The 24,674-nt window shown below is 38.6% G+C and overlaps 2 protein-coding genes across 8 annotated transcripts in view; both read left to right on the plus strand.

Annotated features, from left to right (window-relative positions):
* LOC102504108 (protein unc-13 homolog B) overlaps positions 1–24,674 on the plus strand; it is a 167,050-nt gene that overhangs the window by 71,917 nt on the left and 70,459 nt on the right. For all 7 annotated transcript variants that reach the window (XM_014561924.2, XM_014561932.2, XM_032477923.1 and 4 more), the window contains 2 exons: positions 12,223–12,537; positions 14,670–14,760. In XM_014561924.2, coding sequence (XP_014417410.1) covers positions 12,223–12,537; positions 14,670–14,760 — 406 coding nt within the window. The remainder of the gene's footprint in view (positions 1–12,222; positions 12,538–14,669; positions 14,761–24,674) is intronic.
* On the plus strand, positions 383–12,214 carry LOC116663182. The gene is given in 2 exon segments (XM_032477917.1): positions 383–9,598; positions 9,601–12,214. Coding segments are annotated over 2 exon segments (8,460 nt in total). The 5' UTR covers positions 383–1,654; the 3' UTR covers positions 10,117–12,214.

Consider the following 24,674-nt stretch of genomic DNA (forward strand, 5'->3'; position numbering starts at 1 on the left):
TCTAATAAATAACCCTTAGAGGAGCGTTAGTGGTATACTTTTAAGTTGCAAAATTTTTTTCCTAAAATTTTTATTTAATTGATCACATATAAATTTGATTTTGCTGTATCAGTGTATGAAATGAGGTTAAAGAGTAAATACTTTATCATCTCCAGCAGAGGAAAAGTTAACATGATTTTTAAGTGAACTTCTATTATAGACTTAAATTTTTGAAATGATTTTTCCTTAAAAAGTTTTGAAGAAATTGTATCATTAGTTTCATTTTTAAACTTCTATTACTGTAAATACTAAGTTCTTGGAAGGAGTCTAAGACATTAAATTGCAGCTTTTAAGGAAGAATTTAAAATCCTTCTGGGAACAAATGTGTTTGTAGTACCTTCCGGTAAGTTAGAAGTATAAAAATAAATAATTTCATTTGCTACAGCTGTGGCTGTCTATTGATTTAAGTTGGAACTATGAAGACTTCTTCCAGGATGGAATTAGTTTAGTTTAAATTTTTGAGGATATCTGAGAGTAGTGAAACTGCATGTATGAAAAAATACATTTTGGGCTGGGTATAGCTCAGAAGTAAGACTACATGCATGAGGTTCTGGGTTCCCTAGTACTTCCATTTAAAAAAATGTAAAAAAGTATGTATATTTATATAAATTGAATTCCTTCACCCAGCCAAATAATGGGAATAACCAGAATAATGGGAAATGTATATAAAGTGTGTAAAAATATGTCATTTGAGGTTTGACCATAGTGTTGGACTTAATATAGCCAGAGTATCTCTAGTGTTGAGATGGGTAAAGAGTATCAGTCTCACTCTTGAAGATTTTTAGTGGCAAAGTGACCATTTTGATCTTGTTTCGGTTTCCTAAGTAAGTGCTACTGAATGTTAGATCTATAAAAGAACACACTGAGCTGACAAGCTACTAGTCTGCAGGCCCTCTCTATACCCCCACCTTAGTACATGGGAAATAGGCACTCTCTAACTTAACTGAAAGAAAGGTTGGCAGTCTTCTGTATTTATTGACTTAAATTGAACACGTAGCTTCTGCTTCTGTAATTGCTGTAGGCAAAGGTTTTTATTTCACTGTGATCCTCAATGCGTGTAGCCTTTAGACTTCACAAATGACAAATTATGATGTTTTATAATTTTCTCTTTATAGTACTGTAACAAGGGTTGGCTTATGGTAGTCAAAGACTATTTTTATTATATATACATTTTTTTCTTTTTAAAAGTAACATGTTTGACCATATTCTCGGCTATATTGCCTAAAAACAACGTTAAGCAAGTTAACAGCTTGGCTTCTTTTCAGACCCAAATTAATCAACAAATTTAGATTTCTTGAAATTCCTTGATGTATTTTCATGGAATACATAACAGTTCTAAACTTTGGCATTGCAAATACATTCTAAATATTGATGGAACATGTTCATTTTGTTTACTTCTTTCTTTCCTAGAAAACAATAGGACCCTAAATAGCTTATGGTAACAAGTGAAGTATTTTAAAGTTGTTATAGCTGTTCTTTTTCTGATGTGGAAAAAACTTTTTAACTCATTGCTGTAATATTTATTTAAGAACAGGTGGATTTCCTTATCATATCTTTTCAGTCTTAATGGTTTTTATCAAACTGACAATTTTACTAATTCTAGTTTTCTCATTGAATGTGCACTAAATTTTGTAATTTGTTTCTTCCTTTTCTTTATTTCTCCTTTTTTCTTTGCCTTACTATTCCTCTGATTTTATCCCTTTACATCAGACAAGGCTTGCAGGCCCCAAATGACAAAATTAGTATTATTTCATCTTTCTCTGATGTTGACTATGAAGAACAAGAAGGTATACATAAGGAGATAGAGGGGAAGATACCACAGCTGTGTCTAGAAAACGATAACATAAAGGAAGCAGAGGTAAAAGAAGTGAGAACTCTTTCAAAAACTGATAAATATTACAGCCAACAAATACAACCAAAGTACAAGGATTGGAAAAAGATATCATCTCAAAGCCAAGAAACAGAATTCTCTACAGCCTTTAATTATGACCTTAAGTTTGAAACACCTGCTTTCTCCTGGTATCCTCAGAAATATGATACAATAGATAGGAGAAGGAAAAAGACACCCATATACAGTCATTTTGAAGACACTGAAAGAAGGCAATATGATGATAGATTAGGAACTAAGACTAACTTCAAAAGTACATATCCTAACACTGAACATTGTAACCTTTGCCACATTGAAAAGAAGGAGCAAAATTACCCAGTTTTGCATCCCTACAAAAATGGATATGTGGTTAAGAGTGGTATGTGGACCACTAACTTGGAAAGTCATGATTATAATCTTCCTGGTTGTTTTAAGAACTGTGAAAAGTCATCTGGCTTAAACCAACATGTCACTAATTTCACTCCATTAGATATTTTTGAAGATTCTACCAGCAGTACATCTGATGAACTTCTGGGTTCCCCTGTTTCTGATAAGCAGGAAGATTTACAGTCACCACCATGTCGTCCATCCAATGTCCATCATATTGGAGGCTTTCCAGAAGAATATTATGTAGCAAATCCTGCATTCCCATCACAAAGGATGAATTGTGATACAAGCACACTTGGAGATATATCTGCATGCCCCATGGCAGAGATGACCCCTTCTTCTTCTATTGAGGAACCCAAGGAGGACTATATTGATACAATGGATGAGCTTCAGTGTTTGGTAGAAACAGTGTCAGAATATTTAGCAGAGAAGGAAGAGGAGATTAATAGATTTGGTTCCCTTTCAAAAACTAAAAAGACACTTAAACACAATAGTACTGTTAATAGTGCAGAACAGAAAATGCCTGGGGATCAAATACCACCTTTAAACATTGTCAAGAATGACAAGGACAAGGCCATCTCTTTTCCTGAGCTGAATGGAGTGAAATGTGCTGTGGGTTCTTTATTCAGTTCACTCACAGAAAAGGTGGGTTCAGGCACAAAGCATCTAACAACCTCTGTGGAAAAGCTGGTTTATTTGGTTCCAGAGAAAACAGAAACTCTTAATCAAACAGAGACAGTAAATTTGGGATCTAGACCCAGAGCCAAATCAGTATCGGAGAAGGATCCTTCCATACAATCTCCATCTCCATTATCTTCTCAAATAGTTGATAAAAAGGACTCTGACAGACCTGACAAAACCTCTGAAAATGAGCACACGGACAGTAAAACTGGAAATTTGAGCTTTCTGGATCCAACAGAAACTATTGAAAGGGACTCAACTCTACAGAGTCAGAGTTCAGTTATAAAGTCTGTTTTCAGCATGCTAAATCCAGTAAAGATCTTTTTGGAAAAGGATGAAACCAAAAAAGACGATGACCAGAACAAGCCAACAAGAAAGAAAAGCTTTGTTGTGTGTAATTCGGAGTCAAATCAAAGGGAAGATACCCTTGGCAATGACAGTAGCATTATAGCTTTAGATAGGAGTGATGGGAAAACTGCAGACTGGTCCCAAATGTCCATAAGTGACGATCTATCACCTTCCCATGCAGCCATGGAACCTTCAAATTTAGCTAGTCCTGCAAGTAAGAAAGATGATGTTGAGAGCCTGTTGGAAAGAGAACCCTGTACAGATCTGCCTTTATTCCCAGATCAACCAAAACTATGTGCCAAAGATACTTCAGGACATTCTTGTATAGCCACCAGTAGACCTGCAAATAAGGAGTTATCTTCAAAGCCATTAGAGGGGGACAAAATCACAGGTGATGATGACTTCCTTGAGCCACTCAGAAAATCCTTTAGCCAGTTTTTGCTCACTTCCCCCGAGACCTGTTCAAAGGAAACTTTGTCAGACTTTATGAAAATTCACCAATTGGAGGAAGATGGATGGGAAAGGGGCCCTAAGAAAGATGGACATTCCTTTTCCTTTAGTGGAAAACTACATATTCCATTTTTCAAAGTTCTTAGTCAGTCTGAAAAGCAGCAGGATTTAAGAGAGAAAGGAAGCATTTTCCCTTTGTTTAAATTTTCTTTCATGGACAGCCATAAAACTGTCAATGACCAGAGTTTTCATGGCTCAGCAGTAACCACTGATGAAGAGACCCAAAGAAGCTCCCATGAAAATGATAAACTTAGTTCAGTAAAACCTAGTTCAGTCCCAAATATTGATAACAATCTAGGGAAATTTGGTGATACACAGACATCTAATAAGAGTGACCAAATAAATAGTTCTGAAGATGCCATACTTAATAAAATGAAGTCTGATTCAGCTCCAAATATTAACAGTGATCTTGGGAAATTTGGGAATATACAGGAATTAAACTCAAATGACCCCACAGCAGTAGAGAACTGTGAAAGAGATACCTTAACCATTCCTGGAGTTGTGTCCAAAAAACATATGCCTTCAGCTTCTTTAGGAGAAAGTAAGATTGTTACACAAATGACATCTTTAACAGTACCAGACTCTTCATTAGCATTTACTTCTACCATTTCAAAACCCACCTTGGTTAGTGAAATGAGTGAAGACAAACTTGTAGATAAAGCTTCCAAGAAAAGAACTCAAGGAGGCCTTCTTTCTGGTCTGTTTAGCCGATTTTCTTCTTTTGAAAATGTGTCTAGTCAAGAAGAATTAAATTTGAAAAAAGATGACTCTCATCACAGGAATAATACCCCAAGCTTATTCTCTGGAATATTTAACTTGATATCTAATAGCAGTATGACTGATTGTAAACTAGGTGAAACAAAGTCCATGTCTTTGGGTGACCTAAAGGGTTTGAATGAAAGTAAGCATTTATCCTTGGTTGAGATCCCTGTTACTTCATGTGTGACTTCTGAGAACCAGAGGAACCAGGAAAAACAAGAAAATTCTGGCTTCATAAAAAGTTGCTTATCTTCACCTAAAGAAAACATACCATTATCTGATGCTTGGGTTGATAATCATCATTGCCCTCCTACATGGAAAAATAAACAAAGTGAAAAGAATTGCCCCTCTTCTGAGAACAGTGTACTTCACTGTGCTCCAATGGCTCAACAGGATGTTTTAGAGAACTCTTTGGATAAGAGGCAGACACAAAACCATGTTCTTGGGGCAAAACTACATGAAAATTCTAACAAGTTAAGTTCACCTCTACTAAATTCTAACATTCTTAGTAAGTCCAACCATTGTCAGGATTTTGAAGAGATGAATAATCCTTTCTCTCATGAATGGGACTCTGATATAAAAGATTTGTCTAAAAATTCCAGAAAACTTCAGCCAGTTTATTATATGTTGAATCAAAATACATTTCCATCAGTCGATGTTTTCCAATGGTCTGACTCAGAAAACCGAGCAATAAATTTTTGCCAAAAAGATCAAAATGCAAATATCTTGGAGTGGAGAACAAATCCAAACAGTGTCATTTGGTGTGACTTACCATATGAATCATTCAACCAGTTAGCATTTAATGAAGATTACTTCTTAAGAGGTGATATGTGGGCAGCTAACTCAATATATGGAAATTCTTATTATCTTCCAAGTAATGATCCTAAGAATTCACTAGAAGAATTGCCCATTGACTTAAGTTGTTCTTCAGGTTATGAGAAGATTACATGCCCCATAGTTGATCTAGACTCATTAAGAATGGGTGAAAGCTTTGTTTTCTCAAGTGTTGGTTATGAATACCAGGAATGGTTGTCATGTCTTGAAAATGGAGTGTGGTGGCCATCAGAGAATGGAGATTATGGATATTTTATGTTCCATGATGGTCAATATATATATTCTTTCCTTACTGATTCTACTGGGCAGTATGCATATTTATTTATACCTGATTGTTCTCATGAAGAGTATTTGAATTATGATTTACAAACAAATGATCTATCAGATATTATGTTGGATGATAGCATTGTTTCTGCTTATAGTTTTAAAGCATTTGACAAGGAAGATGAATTACTGTGGTATGTTGAAGAGGAACAAACTGATGACCCTCTTGATTTATCTGTAGTTTTGCCACGAAGTGATGGACCAATGTATTTAAATTCAGGAACCTTTTCACAAGTACTTGAAGAGTCAAATTATAGCCAAAGGGATAAACCATTAGATTTTTCAGGCTATAATCCTCAGAAATTTAAAGGAGATTTTATATCTTTTGAAAAAAGGCTATGTGGTTCTGAAGATTCTGAATGTACATTGGATCTTAGAAATCAGCCCCAAACTATTGGTAATCTTGTCATAAATAAAAATCAAATTATAAAGGGAGATAATCAGCCTCTAGCTGAGGATTCATCAGTCCACCTTTCCAGTTGGTTCCACTCTTCTTCTGAAGAAGCTGCCTCTTTGGTTCATCTTGAAAATAATACTAATATCCCACAGCAAACCGAAGAGATGTCATCATTGAACAAAGTGCCTTCATTATTTTCTGCCTTGAGTTCTTCGATTGGAAGTACTTTGCATTTTGGTAAGAATGAATCCTTGGATTCTTCGGCCTTGCAGAAATTGGATCAGCAGTCAAACTTAGCAGAGCTCACAAATGATGGTCTTCAGTCATTAATATTGAGTAAGCAACTAGAGAGTAACTCCCAAAATGAGGAAGAAAGCCTTCTCAAGAAGAATTCAGAAAGACAAATAATATCCAGTGTTCAGCGACCTGAATTTGCTAAAAATATGAAGCAAGAATTCCCTTTAAATAAAAGCGCTCATGTGAAAAAACAAAGTTTGTTAAAATCTGTTTTCCAGGTAAAGCAAACAACTTCTCAGGCTAAATCAGATACAGAAGATGACAAGATGTTCACAGCTGACTCTGTTTCAATTCCTCTCGAATCACAGTTTAGTAGGGATGAGCACAAGAACTGTGAGCCTCCCCAGGACCAGTCTTCCAAAGAATCTGAGAGAACGTTATTTAAAAGTGCATTGAAACTCTTTGATCAGGGAGAAGACTCTTCAGTAAGTGCAATAGCAAATGAGAAACAGGCATCTGGATTTTTGAACCTCTTTAAATCCCAGGTGAATAAAGAAGGATCACCAAATTTAGAAAAGAATGGTGATAAAAATAAAAAGATATCATCGCAGGGAAAGAATGAATCTTCTAGGGTTTCAAATTTTTTTGGTACCCTTGGGGATTTCTTTAAAACTAATATATCTCCTAAACAGACAACTGAAAATATGTCTGTTTCTTCAACGACTAATAAGGATGAGGTCAAGGCAGGTCCTAATCCCACACAGCTTACTAGCCAGGATGTTGGGAACTTTCCTGCTGCACCAGTTTCCTCGAAAAGGAAGATTAGATACAGAAATCTGAACAAGCAGACTACTATTGATGACAGTGGGCTAACGGAACCATCAGCTGGGGAGATCCAGGGTGATCATTTGACTGGGGAAGAGACACCCTCCAGAGACCACCTAATCCAGCAGTCACCAGCTTCATCTTTCTTAACAGGTTGTCTCAAAGAACCTTCCAAAGATTCTTCGGTAGAAACTAGCAGTGTGTCTGCAGTGACGGAAGTTCCAAGAAGTGATAAAATATCTTTAGATACTCTGAGCAGGAAAAATTCAAATGAACAAGATCATATTTTTGACAAAGACCAGAGTTTTTCCACTGCCACAACATCTCCATCCCAATCAGAACTGCCAACCAGAAAGAGTATATTTTCTTTCTTGGCTGGATCTGAAAAACCTGAGAACAGAGCCTCTGCTGCTCTACCAAGAACCAGATCTCAAGGAGAAGGGCTCTTCAGTCTTCCCTCCTTTTTTTCCACTGCTAACTCAAGCAGCAAGAAGGATGCCTCTCCTAAGAGCTCTTTCAGTTTCTTTAGCTTGTCCTTTTTGGATGAAAAGCAGCAGACTCCTGGGGGAAAACACAGCCTTTCAGCTGTTGCTCCAGTGACTTCTCAGCCCTGTAAGAAGCCAAGTGTTTCTGTAGACAGGGGTGGTACAGTGTCTAGAGAAGGTTCCAATGGCAATAGAGATAGCATAGTCCAGGAGGTAGTTCATAAACAGCAAATGGCTTCTTTTGTTTCCATTAGCAACACCACTGAGGTTACCCTTCCTGCAGATGAGCTCAATGTAGAGGAGGACTATCAAGGAAAACTAGGTTTCAGTAAAGGACTAGGAACATCTTCAGCAGATTTTCTGATAAATCAGTCACAAAAAGACATTGTTCCTCATTTATCAGGATTTCAGGCACAGACTGAAACACTACTCATTGGTCCAGAGACCCTGGAGGTATCTCCCCCTGAAGAAGAGGCTTTTTTACAGGAAGCCTTTCCAAGAGACTCACCGGCCAACTCTTTTTCACATGATAGCCATTTGGTTGAAAATCTCAACAATTTAGATACGTGTACTAACTACCACCAAAATGAAAGAGGCACCAGTGACCCATTGAACTTGCCAGTAGAAAAGGTCTCTAATGAGGTCTTCACAGAGATCCTGGAGCCAGCCTCTTTCTCTGTGGAGCCAGGGTGTACAGGGCACCTCCAGAGTCAAGATACAGATAAAGAGGAAGACAAATCAGTGTTGGACTCTTCAGTAGAAATGTTTTCAGGGTTTGTGACCAAAGTGAAATCTTTCTCTGGGTCCTTAATTGAACCTCCTAAAACTTTCTCTGGACTTTTCTCCTCTCCTAAACTTCCAAAGAAAAACTCCTTTTTCTCTCTTTCTTCTGGTGTATCATCTCAGCCTCTCAAAGGTGAGTTATTTGGAATTTTTAAAAGTCCCAAACCAGAGACATACCAACAAGAATCATCTGTCCCAGCTACTACATGGCTTCCAAATGTTAGTTCCAGAGATGCTGTAGGATCAGTACCTCCGGAAAATTTGTGGAAAGAAGCTGCCTCTGGAGCACTCAAATCAGAATCTATTGACAGTGACTGTAGAATGACTGTGGTTAGTGCAAAGTCAGACTCGGAGACCTTGATGGATGATCCTAAACTAACAACTGAAATGGAAAACAGTAATATCCCTGACAATATTCCAGAACCCCGAGGTTCTGAGATCATAGAGGCTGCATCTTCTGTCTCAGGGGATGATACTGGGCAAGGAGTATTATCTCTAAGTGATGAAGGAGACATGGGGATATTGCAGGGCACAGACACAGAGGCATCACTGGAAGCAGAGCATGTCTCATTACCAACACAATTGCATCCAGATCCTACCTGGATTACCAAAGACCTTCCTCCTCCAGTTCAGCCACCTCTTCCTCTTGAGCCAGAGCCAGATATGCAGTTTGCCTCCACAAGCCAAGACTTAGAGCTACAGGCAGCCAATTCACTAGAAACCAATACTACGCTGTTCACTGAGGCAAGTGTTGGCCAGAGTGCTGCACTAGAAACCCAAGGGTACCTTTCCCACCCTCTGCTGGAGGAACCTGTGCTTTGTGCCAAAGAAAGCTATGGGTTACCTGATGGCCAGAAAGAGCCACCTGCAGTTTCCCAGGAAACAGAGCAGCCAAGTCCTCGTTTTGAGATCCCAAACATAACCAGTTGGCCAAAGCTCCGGTTCCCATCCTCTGCTACTGATTATGGGAAACCACTGAGCTCTTTCTTTTCCTCACCTTCCTCCTCTGGCAATAGAGCAGAGACTGGTTTAATGTCCAGTTTTAAGAAGTTGTCAACTCTGTTTGAGGGAGGTAGTGAGGGGAAAGGGAGTATAGTGGCAAGTGATTCAAAACTAAGGTTTGAAAGAAGCTGGATCTTTCATTCCCATGGCCAAAAGAGAACAAAGGGGACCCTGAACAAATGCCTACAGAATCTTCCTCTCCAGTTTTGGTTATCAGCAGTGATCAAGACCTTAAATCCAGTGAGGCTGACAAAACTTTGGAATCTTTGCAAATGTCTGGGCCAAGTACTGAGTCAGTTAAGGTCTTTCCTCAGCCCTCTGGGACCTCTGAGCAGCTGGAGGCCAGGCCAAGTATATGTGCTCATGAGTTTTCAGGGTCTGGAGAAGTGGAAAACCAGCAGGAAATCCCAACATCTGGAGAGCACTGGGGTACCAAAGATAACCTCTCTGACCCAACCTGTCCTTCAGGGGGTTGTGGGGAAGAACTCTGCACCATCTCTGAGCTACTTCACCAGTCAGAAACACGTGAAGAGGAGGCAGAGCCTGCTAGCACTGACTCTGTTTCGAATGTACAGCAGCCAGTTACTCTGAGTAACATCAAGGAACCAAAGACCAGCAAAAGGCCTGTTCTCAACTAAAGCATCATAAATGATTTTAAAGAATTGACCATTTATGATGCAATGACTTAGTGGTAGATGAATCATAGCCTGCTTATTATCCTTCCTGTGTATCCCCAGCACCTGGTTTTTCATGTTAATTAGGGGTTAAGTAACAAGGAATAATGTGTGGGTATTGTCCTCTTCTCTTCTCCCTATCAAATGTAATTCATTTATTGGAACAAGGAGCTTCCTGCTTAAGGGAAAGGCTGGGTCCTGGGATTTAATCACTTTGGTTTGCTCTGCCTTGTATAATGTAGAATGGAGAAGGGAGGGTGACAAGGGGCAGCAAATTGTTGAGTGACATATATCAGTTACAGCCACATGATAGGCTAGAATGCTTTCTTGGGCCTTCGGCACTTATATCTGTAATAGCTGAGAGAGACCTACTTTACTTTTCCAAGTCTTCTAAGATGCTTTCTCCAGTGGCAATTAGAGTATTAAGTAAAATGCAAAGTGTGAAGGATGGCTTGGGCTAATCTATACTATATATCCTATTCCAGTATGTTTTTGCACAGCTTCTTCCAGTCTCTGCCTTTTATTTCCCATGAGATTGGTGTCTGATAAGTGCTTTGAGTAAAGTCTCACAGAAGCTCAGGACTATCGTTTGCTGTTCTTCAGTCTGGAGCATTGTGCAGGGTTCATCTGCAGTGGGTACTACTGTCCCTTAAGAAGAAGAAGCATCATACAGGGTAGTTTAAGATTGCTGCCATGAACTCTGGCCCAGACTGGTCCAAAGAGGCTGGGCGAGGACTTTGGAGATTGTGCATACACATACGTGTGTTGGGAACTACTCAGAACAGTGACCTCATAACTGTTCTGCTGCCATGAGATGAAGAAGCAGAAATCAGCCTGAAAATACCAGACAATTGGGAGTAACTATAGGGAAAATATCACTGGAAAACAGTGATTTACCTTCATTTGGCCAAGAGTAAGCATAAGCCCTAAAGTTAAAGGCTTGATTCTTTGGCAAGGAAATTCCTTGTCCTTTTGCATGGAGGCTTTCCAGCAGGATATCAGAAGTAAAATGAGGGCCCCTGACTTGGGGTGGAATCAAATGGGCTGGGAAGGATCATGTAGCTCATCCCCAAGTCCCTCTATTTTGAATAGATCTGAACCCCTTAAATTCAGTATATGACTCAAGAGAGTAGCTTCTGAATACTGCTCTTTCTGGTTACGATTCACTGCCACTTTCTCTGCTACAGCTGCTGTCTTTTATAGCAGGGGAACAAATTTCCTTTCTAGGTATAGGAATGCAGGTGGTCAAGAGAGGGTTGGCCTGGTCTCTCTTCAGATACAGAAATGGATTAACATGTCCCTGACTCATATCCTGGAGTTGGATTGTGTCTACTTTATCCAAAACTGAGCCATGTCCTAAGAGCAACTCAGTTATGGATGAGTAGGTTCCTCATCTCCCTGTGCTGCCAGGGATAGCACTGTAATGTTCATATTGATAAACCATTCCCCTGAGGGATTTCTTGATCCTAGCCTCCATTTCCCGATGGTTTCCATTACCTCATTATGCAGATGGCTGAGAGGTAATTGAAGGAATGTGCTCACTCTCGTTTGCTCATTCTGAGGAATGACTTTTTTTTTCCCCTGAGGAATGACATTTACATTTACAATTTTGGAGGAAGAAAGGGGGAACTCAATTTAATAAATAATAGAAAAAGGGAATAGAGTTCGTCTATACGTTTTATTTTGTAAGAATTAGAAAACTTTAATCATAGCCACTGGACAAGTTTCTTTAGAAGTCCAAGTAGAGAATTTGGGGCATAAACAACAGATTATTAATAATTCTTCATCCTACTTACAAATACCACATTAAGATAAAGTATTCTTCAAAGTCAATTGCAGGGACGAGGTTAAGTGCAGGAACCCAACATGTTGTGTTATCTTTCCTGTTGTGATTTAGCTGAGTAGAAATTAGATCTTATAGATTGTGAAGTTTGATCCTCTCTTCCCAGCAACCACCTGTTTGTGATCCTTGCCAGTGGTAGAATTATTATTTTATAGACTTATCCATTATTTTTCTCTGGTTCCTGGTTTGTATTTATTTACTAATCTGTCTTCCTCTCATTCTCACAGCCCCACCAGCAGTAGTAGGTATGGCTCCTCCTGTAATGTGAGTCAAGGAAGCTCTCAGCTGAGTGAACTTGACCAGTGTCATGAACAAGATGATGATCGTCGGGAGAGGGACTCGATTCATTCCTGCCACAGCTCTGGTAGCTTCTCCAGAGATGGCCAAGTGGGTTTTGGAGAACAAGAGAAAGTCTTGGAGGTGACAGGTGAAGAGGAGAAGGAAGGAGCATGTGAACCCGAGGATATGAAAGAAGATGCCACAACTCATCCTCCCCCGGATCTGGTGCTACACAAAGACCACATCCTAGGCCCCCAGGAGAGGTAGGTGATGGCTACCCTAAGGAGCTCACATGGTTTCCTCAGTACCTGCCCTGTGGTATTGCTGAATAGAATAAGTGCTTTTGTTTGTTTCCGTACAGCTGGGTGTGGTGGTGATCAGGACATTGAGGCTTATCTCTGAACTGCTTCCTTTGATTTTTGGTGTAATTCCAAGGTATTTTGAGGGTCTCTGAAGAACATTGTAGCAGCAGTGTACCAGGTCTTCTTGAGTCTGTAGTTCTTGGCTTACTAGTTGACCCACATATCACAGCCTCTGAGTCTGGTACTGACCTGAGCCCTGTAGGTCATTTCATTCAGAGGAGCTGCTTTGAATGAAATAGGCTTCCCAGCCTATTGTTTAAATTTCTTTTGTGAATTTTGTTTTTTATTTGTTTGTTTTATTATTGTTATATTTTTTCCTGGCTAAGAAAACCAGGAGAGAGAAGAAAGAATTAGTCTAGAAGCCAGATCTAACCCACTCTTCTGTCTCCCCAGGGCCTAGCAGTGTGCCTGGCAGTTGGTACCCATAAGAAGGAAAATTTAAAACTTGTCCTTTTAATAGTCATGTAATGAAGCTTAGTACAGAGTTTGAGTTGTTATTATTGAGCTAAGTTAGTCAGTAGAAGTGCTGATAGGTTGGGGCAGAGCAGGGTTTCTCAGTCTTGGCCCTATTGAAATTTTTAGTCAGATATGTCTTTGTTATGGGGAGCTCTTGCATGCACTGTGGGATGTTTAGTGGGATCCCTGGCCTCTGCACGCTAGATGCCTGTAAACCAAAAATGTCTCCAGATATTGCCAAATTTCCCCTGGGTGGCAAAACTGTTCCCAGTTGAAAACTGAATTCTCAAATTTCAAGGTCATGGAAAGATCAGAGCAGTGAATGCTGATTATGAGGTAAAAGTTAGAGAATGGTTGGTGCCTCTATTCTACTACTAGAAGATAGAAACTTATCTTCTCTTTGTTTTCCTGATTTTTAATCATCTTTGGTGGCTTATCTAGTAGACAAGACATCAGGCAGACTGAGTTCTGGACCAGCTTCTTTACTAGATTGATGACCAACTGAAAGATGGCTCTTTGTAGACCTTGGACTTTGAAGATGCTGTTGTATAGATAGAGTTCTTGGTCAAGCAGTGGAAGTGCCCTGCACAGACATTTGTCTTTGTCTACTGGCTCAGTCCTCTCAGATCCTAGCTGTGCAAGTGATGTCCAGGTCAGTTTCAGAAGTGCCCACAAATGTTTTAAAACAATTGACCCAGTTAGGTGGCATCAGAGCCTAGCATATATTATATGTATCTAGATGGTGGGTGCTTGTTTGCTCCCTTGGCAGTAGATCCCAATGGGAGGGAGGAGAAGCGTCATCACCAAGAATTAACCACTATTCCACAGTTAAGAACCTGGATGATGATATGCTCTAATACAGGGTAGTGTTCTGTCTCAAAACTACTTTGTTATATTTATTGTTTGTTTCACTGAGGGTGTTCCTGAGGCAACTCAAGTAACAAGATCACAGCAGGAAAAAGGCTTTGCTTCTCCTCCCCTTCTTTTATGAGGGAATTAGGTTTATTTATTTTTATTTTTTAACAGGGGTACAGGGGATTGCACCCAGGACCTCGTGCATGTCTGCTCTTTTTCTTATCAGTTTGTTGCAGTCTAGGAATTGGTAAGCATTCTAAAATACTTAGTGGAGCAGGAAGGGTTTGCAGGAGCAAAATTCTGCCTTAAGGATGCTATGTAGCCCCTTCAAGGGAGGCTGGTGGTCTTGAGAGGTAGGATGGTAGGGTTACTCCACACCTCTCTGCATGGTTCCAATGCTAGACATTGACTGAGAGCCCTTGTCATTGCACCTAGTATCCTAATCCCTGACTGCCCCAATGAGCTGCCTCACTGGATGAGTGAGAAAGGGGGAAGAAAGAAAGGGAACAGATGAAAAGCTAAAAGGAGTTGTCATTTTTAGAGAGGAATTTTTTTCACATTGGATATTCAGGACTATGCTGTTTTAGTGGCCTGAATCACTAGACAAGTATGGGCATGAATACAAACCTTTTTAATTTTAGATATTTGGCAGTTTTGCCTTGAGCACTGTCATCTTGTGGTCTGGGCTTATTTTTAAGGAACACTTTTTTCTTTATTACAAGTGTTCCCGAGGAGAGTGCATCTTCACCGTTTACCCAAGCCAGAGCACACTGGATCCGAGCAGTTACCAAGGTTCGACTCCAGCTGCAGGAGGTAGGAAATCTGTTCTGGTTCTAGCTGGGACAATTTTTCCTTTGAAATTGGGGGACATATGGTGCCGAAGAAGCAGTCAGTGATTAGTCATCTTACAGCGTGCTTCTGGGAATGCATGACAAGTAAGCTAGAGCCTTAAGAGGTGGGGAGGTGGACTTTGTCTTCTTTCTATGCTGATTAATGGAAATCAAATAGACCTAGTGGGTTGAGAGCCTGAAGATAATATTAAATACTATTTTCAGTACCATTATCATGTATGAGACCACTTTATTTTGAGTTTAGGACAGGGGGCTATTTCAAGACCTCTTAGAGTCAGTTGTTGTCTCCTTTGGCCAGCCAATTCAAGTACCACAGGCTGACCTTTACAGAGCCAGAAATTTTACTCAGAAATCTAGTGTTCAGAAATTTCTGTGGGCTTCCCTAATTTAAGGCCCAAAGCATCAACACTAATCAACATTAATATCTGAAACAATACAGAAAAGCAAAAACAGAAATCTTTTTTCATTTTCAGTGTTGGAAGTTTGAAGTGTCCTTATCTGTGTGTCAGGAGTCAGTCTTTAGGCAGAAAGGACATTTTTAAATGATGACAAGTGGCTATCAGTATTATAATAGTTGGCAGATATTAAAAATGCAAGCATGCTTACAAGTATAAACACACTTAAAAAGTAATTTACTTTGAAATAACTTCAAACTTACAGAAAAGTTGCCAACAAAACAACAGTATAAAGAACTCCCATATCCTCCTCACCAAGATGCTCCAGTTGTTGACATTTTACATTTGCTTCATCACCCTCCATCCTTTATGATTAATCTTTTTCTGAATGATTTGAGAGAAAGTTGGAAGTTTCGATGTTCTGTCACTCCTAAATACTCCTATTTGTATTTACCAAAACACAAGGCTACTCTCTGATATAACCACAATATAACTACCCAGATCAAGAAATCAACCACAACACTGTGATCAGTACCTCATGCAAATTTTGCCAACAGTCCCAACAATGTCTCTTTTCTGGTCTAGGATAAAATCCAGTCTGACATGTTGCACTTAGTAGTCATGTCTCTTAATCTCCTTTAATCTGGAATAATTCCTTAGTCCCTCTCATCTTGGACAGATAGTACAGGCCTTTCATTTTGTAGCATATTCTTCATTTTGGGTCCATCCAAGTGTTTCCTCATGTTCAGACTCAGGCCATACTTTCTTCACAGGCATTACACAAAAATGACATTGAGCTCTTTTTAGTAAATTGCATCAAAAAAGTATATGTTGTATTGTCAACCTGCCCTACCCCTTGTAATGTTAACCTTAATCACCTAGTTAAATTTGTATCTGCCAGATTTCTCTACTATACAGGCACCATTTTTCCTTTTGTAATTGGTAAGTGTTTTGTGGTGCAATACTCTGAGACTATGTCAATATCTTGTTCCTCATCAAATCTCCACATACCAGCTGAATATCCATTGATTACTCCTGTCTGAATCTACTGCCACTAATGGTGGTTGCCAAATGTTAACTTTTCTGTTTCTGTTACCAGAGAGTAGATTCTTGTCTCATCACCTAAAGAATTCAGAGATGAGACATGGAGATCAAAAAAGTAAAGTGAAGATTTATTTTAAGTGATAGGATGCTCTCAAGGGGAGAGCAGGCAGACTCAGGTGAGTTCTGCCCTGAGTTTCTTTGGCAAGCTGGTTACACAGGTTGTAAAAATGAATGGGCAGAATATTCATTGGAGAGGAAGGGGCTTGGGGTTATATTCCCTGATTTTTCATTCTAGCTCCAGCTTCCTGAGGGGAGGAGGGATTTTTGTCCTTATTTAGTCTTGATTGGAAGTGTTATGGCATTGGTGCATGTCGGGTACTTTTTATCTGCAAGGCCAATCTTATTGTAATGAGGGCACAATGAGCGAAAGCTTACGTTGTGACGCTGGAGATTGCTGCCTCTTCCCATCTTCCTTTGTTTGCCTCCCAGACACTTGTCACCTCAAAATGTGTGGTTTCCTATCAGTCCAGAGGTTCCTTCTTTTCTTTGTCTGCCTAAGGACCCCCATTGTTCACAAAATGTATGGTGTCCTACCATCTGGCCTGTGCGCCAACCCCTCTATCCCCTCATTTCTCTGTTCTTATCTAGCTGTCTGCCTGCTCTAACATTTCCATTATCGTTTCTACATTCATTAGTTGGCATACAGTAGTAAGAAAGAGATTTTCCTTTTTTCCTCATCAATTTTTTATTTCTAATTTTTCAGAAGTGTCTCGTAATTCTTATAAAGGAAAGTAATCTCCTTGTAGAAAAAAAGTTCTGAATGAGAAAAACAAGAATATATTGGAGCAGTTTGCTATGACTTTTTCTTTTAAGAGGCAATTCAGAGTCTCTCAAAAAGAATAGCTAAAAACAGTTGCCAAAGCTTAAAATCATTTAGAGAAAAGCATGGTTTATTTAAGAGTAACCAAGAACCATTGCAACTTAATGGAATAAGAGAACAACAGTAAATATATTCTTAACACAGGTAATGTGATTGGAAGCTGATTGGATGTGGCCAAGAGGAGGAATATAAGCCAGAGTTTAAAGAAGGATCTGATAACAGTTTATGATAGAGGCTGAAGTACACTATTTATACTAGAGATGAGATTTGCTGGCAGATTCATTGAGGATATGAGATAGTAGGAAGGATGGCACCGAGGATTTTTTTTCCTTGGGTAATTGAAAGTTCTACCTATCTGCCCTAAGATGCTAATTTTTGTTAGTTTCTTATTATAGAATTTCTTTATATATGAATATAAGCAAGCAAATATGAATATAAACTCTACTCCCGCCCCCTCCTTTTTTTTCAATAAAAGATGGTATATTATACACACTAGGAACATCTTGCTTTTTCACTTGGAGATCCTTCCATATTAGCTCTAAGAGAATTTTTTTCTTTTTTTTTTAAACAACTGCATAATATTTCACTGAATGAATGTACTGCAAGTATGAAACTAGTCTTCTATTGATGTTCATTTTGCTGTTTGTGGTCATTTTCTATAAGAAGCTATGTTGCAAAAGATTACCTTTTACATATGTCATTTTGCATGTGCGCAGGTATATCTGAGGGGGCTTATGTTTATAATTTCAGTAAATATTGCCCTAAAACAAAAAAGGTTTATTTTGCTCATACTATACTTGTCATTCTGTGTGTCAAGGAGTTCTGCTTTAAGTTATCTTCTCTGCAATCCAGGCTAAATATTTAGCCAGCTTCTAGGACATTGCCAGTATTTGTGGTAGATGGAAAGAAAAGATAACAAATGAAAGAGAATATAGCAAATTGCACTCTGGCTTTTACAACTTCTGCCCAGGAGATGCAGTATGTCACTTTTGCTCACATATCCCTGGCTAAAGCAAATTATATAACCCTGTCTAACTTCAAGCGCATGGTATGGTATACCTTGAAATAGATAGAGAAAGATATTTGTAAACAGCTTTTTTTCTTCCCCAACTTACACTCTTACTGGTATGAGGGTGCTTTTTTTCTTCCCAAACCCACCAACAGTGTGACTTGTTAAACTTTTGGATTTTCGCTTATCTTCTAGGCAATGGTGTCTCAGTTGAGTTTAAATTTGCATATGTTGTTGTTGGTAAAGTTAAGCATGTTTTCGTATAAATAAAGGCTATTACTTTTCTCTGAACAGTCTATTTGTATTCTTTGCCTATTTTTTTCCTTTGAGGTTTTGATTACCAGGAGGTTTTTTATTTTTTATTTTTTTATTTTTTTTTTTTACTGTTTTAAGGAAGTTAATTCTTGCCTGTGGTATGAGTTGCCAATATTTTTTTCTCAATGTACCATTGATACTGGAAGAAAATGGGGTAGGAGAGGATGGCCATGTCCCAGGCCTTGGGCAAGTCCCTGGGGCACATCCTGCTAAGTAAGGGTCCTTGGCGTTCTACAGGAAAGAATTCAAGAGCGAGCAGTAGTTGAGTAAAAGTAGATTTATTCAGAAAGATGCGTACTCCATACAGTACTCCATACATAGAGTGCGGGCTGTCTCTGAAAGCGAGGGAACGAGAGGCCGCGAGGCATGGTGTTGCTAGGTTTTATAGTCTCGTATGTTTTTCATATGGGTTTCATAGTTTTTGATAGCTTCATATACTAAAAAGTGGGAGAATTCTTCCAACTACTTTGCGGAAGGGGCTGGGATTCCCAGGAATCAGGCCATTGCCCAGTTTTTGACCTTTTATGGTTAGCCCCTGAACTGTCATGGAAGTGACATTTACCATGCTAATATATTACTATGAGCATATAATGAAGTTCAAGGTCTACTGGAAGTCAAATCTCCTGCCATCTTGGGCCTTGGGGTCTATTGGGAGTTAAATTTTCCACCATCTTGGTGCTAATTCTTATGTAATTCTTTTAATGGTTATGCCCTTCCTCCTTCCCTCCTGTCTCAACCATTGAAATAAAGTTTTTTGACCTTAATGAGCCACATTTTCCTAAACCAGAAAATGGGGAGAAAAATAGTACCTTTTTCTTAGGATTATAAGTTATCTATTAAAACTATGATTTAAAAAGAAGAAATTTAAAAATACATGTATATATATACTTCAGTTACTCCACGGTGCCTTCATGATAAAATAAAACTATGATCTAGCTCATTGTGACTCACATTGTTATTCATGGACAAGGTCCAGTCCAGGAACTGTTTGGTTCTAGTCTTTAATGAAATAAATACTGAAGTTGAAAGTGAGCACTTAGAGGCAATTTGGATTGACATGACATCAAGCACATGCTTAGTGGCCTTGTCTCATTGAATAGGGTACAGACCAAAAATATCAGTCTGTGACATATTGTGAATAAAAAACCAGATCCTTCATAAAGAAGAATTTGGAAAGCACTGATACAGACCCTATGTGCCTTTCCAGTCTTACTTCTTTCTGCTTCTTTGTCTAGTCAACACTTCCAACATAAAGATTTTTGTTTTTCAAAGTACTCACTGTTTCCCATGCATGGAATACACTTTCTCTTTCTTCACCTAGCTAACTTTTCATTCACATCTTTAAAAACCCAATCAGGTGTTAGTTTTTTGGGTGAAACTTCCACACGCTGTGCATATAGTTGTCCCCACAATATCCACAGTTTCGCTTTCTCCAGTTTCGGTTACCTGCAGTCAGCCATGATCCAAAAATATTAAATGGAAAATTCTAGAAATAAACAACTCATAAGTTTTAAATTGCATGCTGTTCTGAGTAGTGTGATGAAGTCTTGTGTTTTTCTGCTCTATCCTGCCCTGGATGTGAATCATCCCTTTGTCCAGTGTATCCCACCCATTAAGCACTTAGTAATCATCTCAGTTCAATATCATGATGCTTGTGATCAAGTAAGCCTTATTTTACTTAATAGTGGCCCCAAAGGGTAAGAGTAGTGATGCTGGTAATTCAAAGAGAAGCTGTATAGTGTTTCCTTTAAATGAAATGGTAAAAGTTCTTGATTTAATAAGGAAAGGAAAAAAATCATATGCTGAGGTTGCTGAGATCTACAGTAAAAACGAATCTCCTTTCCCTGAAATTGCAAAGAGGGAAAAAGAAAATTTGTGCTAGTTTTGCTGTCACACCTCAAACTTCAAAAGTTATGGCCACAGTGTGTGTGATGAGTGCTTAGTTAAAATGGAAAAAGCATTAAATTTTTACAACAAGTTACTTTGAGAGAGAGGTCACATTCACTTAACTTTTATAACAGTATACAGTTGGCCCATTAACACAGGTTTGAACTGCATGGGTCCACTAATGTGGATTTTTTAAAAATAAATACTGCAGTCCTTCACAATTTGTGGTTGGTTGAATCTGCAGATGCAGAACCTTGGATATGGAGGGCCAACTATGGGACTTGAACATCCATGGATTTTGGTATCCGTGGCGGGTCCTGGAACCAACCCTCCACAGATATTGAGGGACAGCTGTATTGTTATAATTGTTCTATCTTGTTAATTATTGTTGTTGATCTCTTACTATGCCTAATTTATAAGTTAAACTTTATCATACGTATTTATATATACAGGCATCCACTGGGGGTCTTGGAACAAATCCCCTCTGGATAAGGGGAGACTACTGTACTTTTGCTAAACTGACATTTACTATGATGTAATGGGGTTACTTGTTTTCTGTTACATCTTTTCTGTGTACTTGTAAGATCCCTGAATGCCAGGGCTGTGCTATTTATTGGTGTTCTAGAGCCTAATATAGAACCTGGCAGAGTGTTTAGCCAATCTTTCATGGATGCTTAAGCAGCCAGAAAAGCCCATTAGCATTTCCACGGAAGTCTCCATGTACTTCTTTATCTTCTCTTAATTAATCCTTTAAAGTTTTTTTCCAAGGCCTAGCACCTAAAGCCAATAACAGTAAAATGTTAACATTGTGTTGTATAATTTTTATATACATTAATATAAAGTTACTAAGTTTGGTCTATACTGTGTGTGGTCTTAAAATTTTTCTGACTAGGTGTTTTTTTGAGCTTTATTCTGGGTTATTAAATATTTTTTAAAAGCACGCTTTAATGATTATTAATAGGTTATAATATTCTATCATGTGGGTGTTCTTTAACAATTCCTCTTGTTTCTTTACTTTTACAAGTATTGCTGTGATGAGCAACATTATGCATAAGTCTGTTTTCATTTCTGATTATTTCTTCATTTTCTAAAAGCAGATTCAATAAATTGCTGAGTTTAAAAGTGTATACATTTTAAACACTTGGGATAAACTTCTGCATGTGTTTTCAGAAAGGTTTTTCCAGTTTGTACTTTTAGTATTTGAATGTGCCATACCAACATGGAGTATTACCATTTTAGAAAATTTTTGCTAATTTGGCAGAAGAAGAGTGGTATCCCATTGTTTTAATTTGCATTTCTTTGATTATTTGTGATTTAAATGTTTCCCATAAGTTATAGGTCATTTATACGTCTTTAACTGATAGTGCATTCAGTTGGCTTTGAGGAATTGCCATATGAGCCTAGCTACCCTTATGCCATTCCTGTAAAATTGTTAGCAACTTGAGGGAAGAGGTCATATAGGTCATCTCAGATTCTGGGCTGGCTGAGTACCTGGCCATACGTCCTTAATAAGTGTTTGACATTGCTAATGCTGATGAGGCAGTAATGTTGGTAATGTGGGTGGAATGGATGTGAATCTGTACCTTATTTGGCTTAGCTGCAGAAAAATCTGGGGGAGGAGGTGAGACTTTTTAGCTCTAGAAACAGAGACTGTGGTGGCAGCAGGTGGGTGGGTGTTCCAGGTGGAAGGGACAGTGAGGGAGAAGGCATGGAGGTAGGCCATGAGGAAGCCTTGACAGAAGCTCTTGGGTTGCTAAAGAAGGCTGACAGAGAAGAGAGTTAGTAAGCAAAAGTAGAACTGAGCAAATAGATTAGAAGGTGCGTGTTTAAATGGCACCATCCCAGGAGATCCAAGATTTCAGCCAGTCCCTCTGAGAGATGGATCAGCATTTTCTCAAGGAAGATAGTTAAGACAGGGAACAAATAGACTGTCTCCTGTAAAGTTCTGTTCTTACTTGTGACTCTCTCCCAAGCAAAGAGACTTCCTTCTTGTCCTATTATTGAAACCCTAAAAAAGGAATTCCCCTGGGGAAAATAATAAGTTCAAGCCCTTGAAGACCCCATCTCTTAGGCTTAGTTGCACTAGGAAAGCACTCTTGGTATAATTTTAAACTCCAGGATTTTGCTGTGGTCGTGGTTGCCTACCTTAACTCCTACTACCTCAGCTCTTTGTCCTCATGGAGACCACATTTATCCCTCCCTTTTCTCACAGTCTCTCAGCCTTCTCTCTAACCATTTCTACTTTAACACTTATAAAACAAAAACTAAAACTAAAGAATGTTTTGAATAAGTAATTGTAAAAATAAAAAAAAATACAATAAGAATATGTATAATGCAAATTTCCCTCCTCCTTCAGACTTCCAGGCCTATAGTCCCCATCTCCCTCATCTCATTGTTATCTGTGTCTTACAAATCGATGCAGAGATAATCTGTGCATTTATAAGCATGTACGTGTGTTTATCACACACACTGTCCTTCACCTTTTGTTCATTTACTGCTATATCTCAGAGATTTTTCCTTCTTACCACAAATAGAGCTACTGCATTTTAAAAATAGCTGCATAGTATTTTTTTCTGCGGCTGTATTATAATTTGTATACTCTGTTCTTTATTGGTAGATCTTTGTTTCTGATATTTTGCTATTACAGCAGTGTTGCAGTATGAATCCTGTAGTAAGCCTGAATACTTCCAGACCTCTCTTGACCACAGCTTTTAGCATCCCTCTTAAACTTTATGGTAAGCCCTGCCCAAGAACAGGCCCTACTACTGTGTCAGAAACAAAGGAGGCTTCTGTTGGACAAGGGCTGCTCCCAACAGGCCTCTTCTGTCCTATGGCAAACTGTGGAGTCCTTACCTGATACCTGAGACTGATAACTGATAACTTCTCTACTGACTGAAGCCCTTTTGTGGGGAAACTGCCTTTTTTTTTTTTTAATGCCCCATGTATTACTGGATTAGGTGTGAGGCTTGGTTTTCTCTAGCTCTCTCTGCCACTTTGAGGTCATTACTAGATCCTCACATAATCTGTTTTCATATCCACATTTGTTGTTGCAGTTAGGTCCCAAGTTTTGCATAACTCCCCATTCATTCATTGAAAATTTTAGTATATGCATCAGAGTTTTCCTTCTAATCTCAGCTACCACCATAGTTGTCATCATCGTCATCATCACAGTAACCACATTATTGAATACTGTTACTGTAAGTGCTTTACATGCATTACCAATATGAATTTCTACAAGAATTCTATGAATTATGCTTTTGTTATTAGGCCCATTTTATACATTATAAAACTGAGGTTTAGAAAGATAGAAACTTGTCCAGGGTCACCTAGCTGGGAAGAGTTAGAACCAGATTCAAATCTAGACCTACTTCACTCCAGAGCCTATGTTTTTGGCACTACAGGGCTCCAGTTTCTAGAACTGTTAATAGATTCTTTGTCATATGATAGTTTCATGATCAAAAAAGTTTGGAAAACATTGAGTTCTAGTAGAGTGTAACACCAACAGATTGCTTTATTGAAGGATTTCTCAGAACTTAAATATACTTAGGCTTATTGTGATTCTTCAAGAAGGGAATAATATAATTCATGGTTATCACAAACTTTTTTGACCATGAAACTCTATTTTGGAGATCCCGCAGGACTCATTTTCCAAGGAATATACTTGGGGAAAGTCTATTTTTCCAGTCTCAGATTATTTCATTGTCATTTCATTAAAACTACGTCAGTCTTTGAGCTCATAGCTACCTAATCCAGTGGTTGTTTTTAAGTCTTTATCTTATTGGACTTTGCTGCAGTATTTGACACTCCTGCACACTTCTTCCTGTTTTTATGTTTATGAAACCATCCCCAATGTTTATCTCCTCTGATCTCTCTTCAGTCGTCCTTTTCTGATTCATCTCTGCTTACTTCTTAAATGTTCGTCTTTTGAGGGTTCTTTCCTCAGTCCTATTTTCATACAACTATACATTCTTTCTAAGAAATCTCATTCATTATGTCACTTTATAACCACTACTCATATGTAGATTGCTCTCTTGTATGTATGTCTGGCCCAGACCTCCGTCCTGAACTCTAGACCTGTATTTCTAGCTACTTCTTGTACACTCACTTCTCCCATTAACATCCCAAATTCAGCTTGTTCTAACCAAAAGACATCATTTCTCAAAACCTGTTTTGTGTCCTGTATTCTGTTCCTGTGCTCCCTAAACTAACGCTGAACCCACTAAATGTGATTGGGCTCTTGAGAAGTAAGAGAAAGCAAAGCCATCCTTTCTATTATGCAGGAGAATTAGTATCGTGAGTTTCCCTTATCTTTAAAGGGAGGGAAGGATAAGGTATCTGTCTTGTAT

Source organism: Camelus ferus, chromosome 4 (genome assembly GCF_009834535.1).
Source record: "Camelus ferus isolate YT-003-E chromosome 4, BCGSAC_Cfer_1.0, whole genome shotgun sequence".
In the NCBI taxonomy this organism is placed as follows: domain Eukaryota; kingdom Metazoa; phylum Chordata; class Mammalia; order Artiodactyla; family Camelidae; genus Camelus; species Camelus ferus.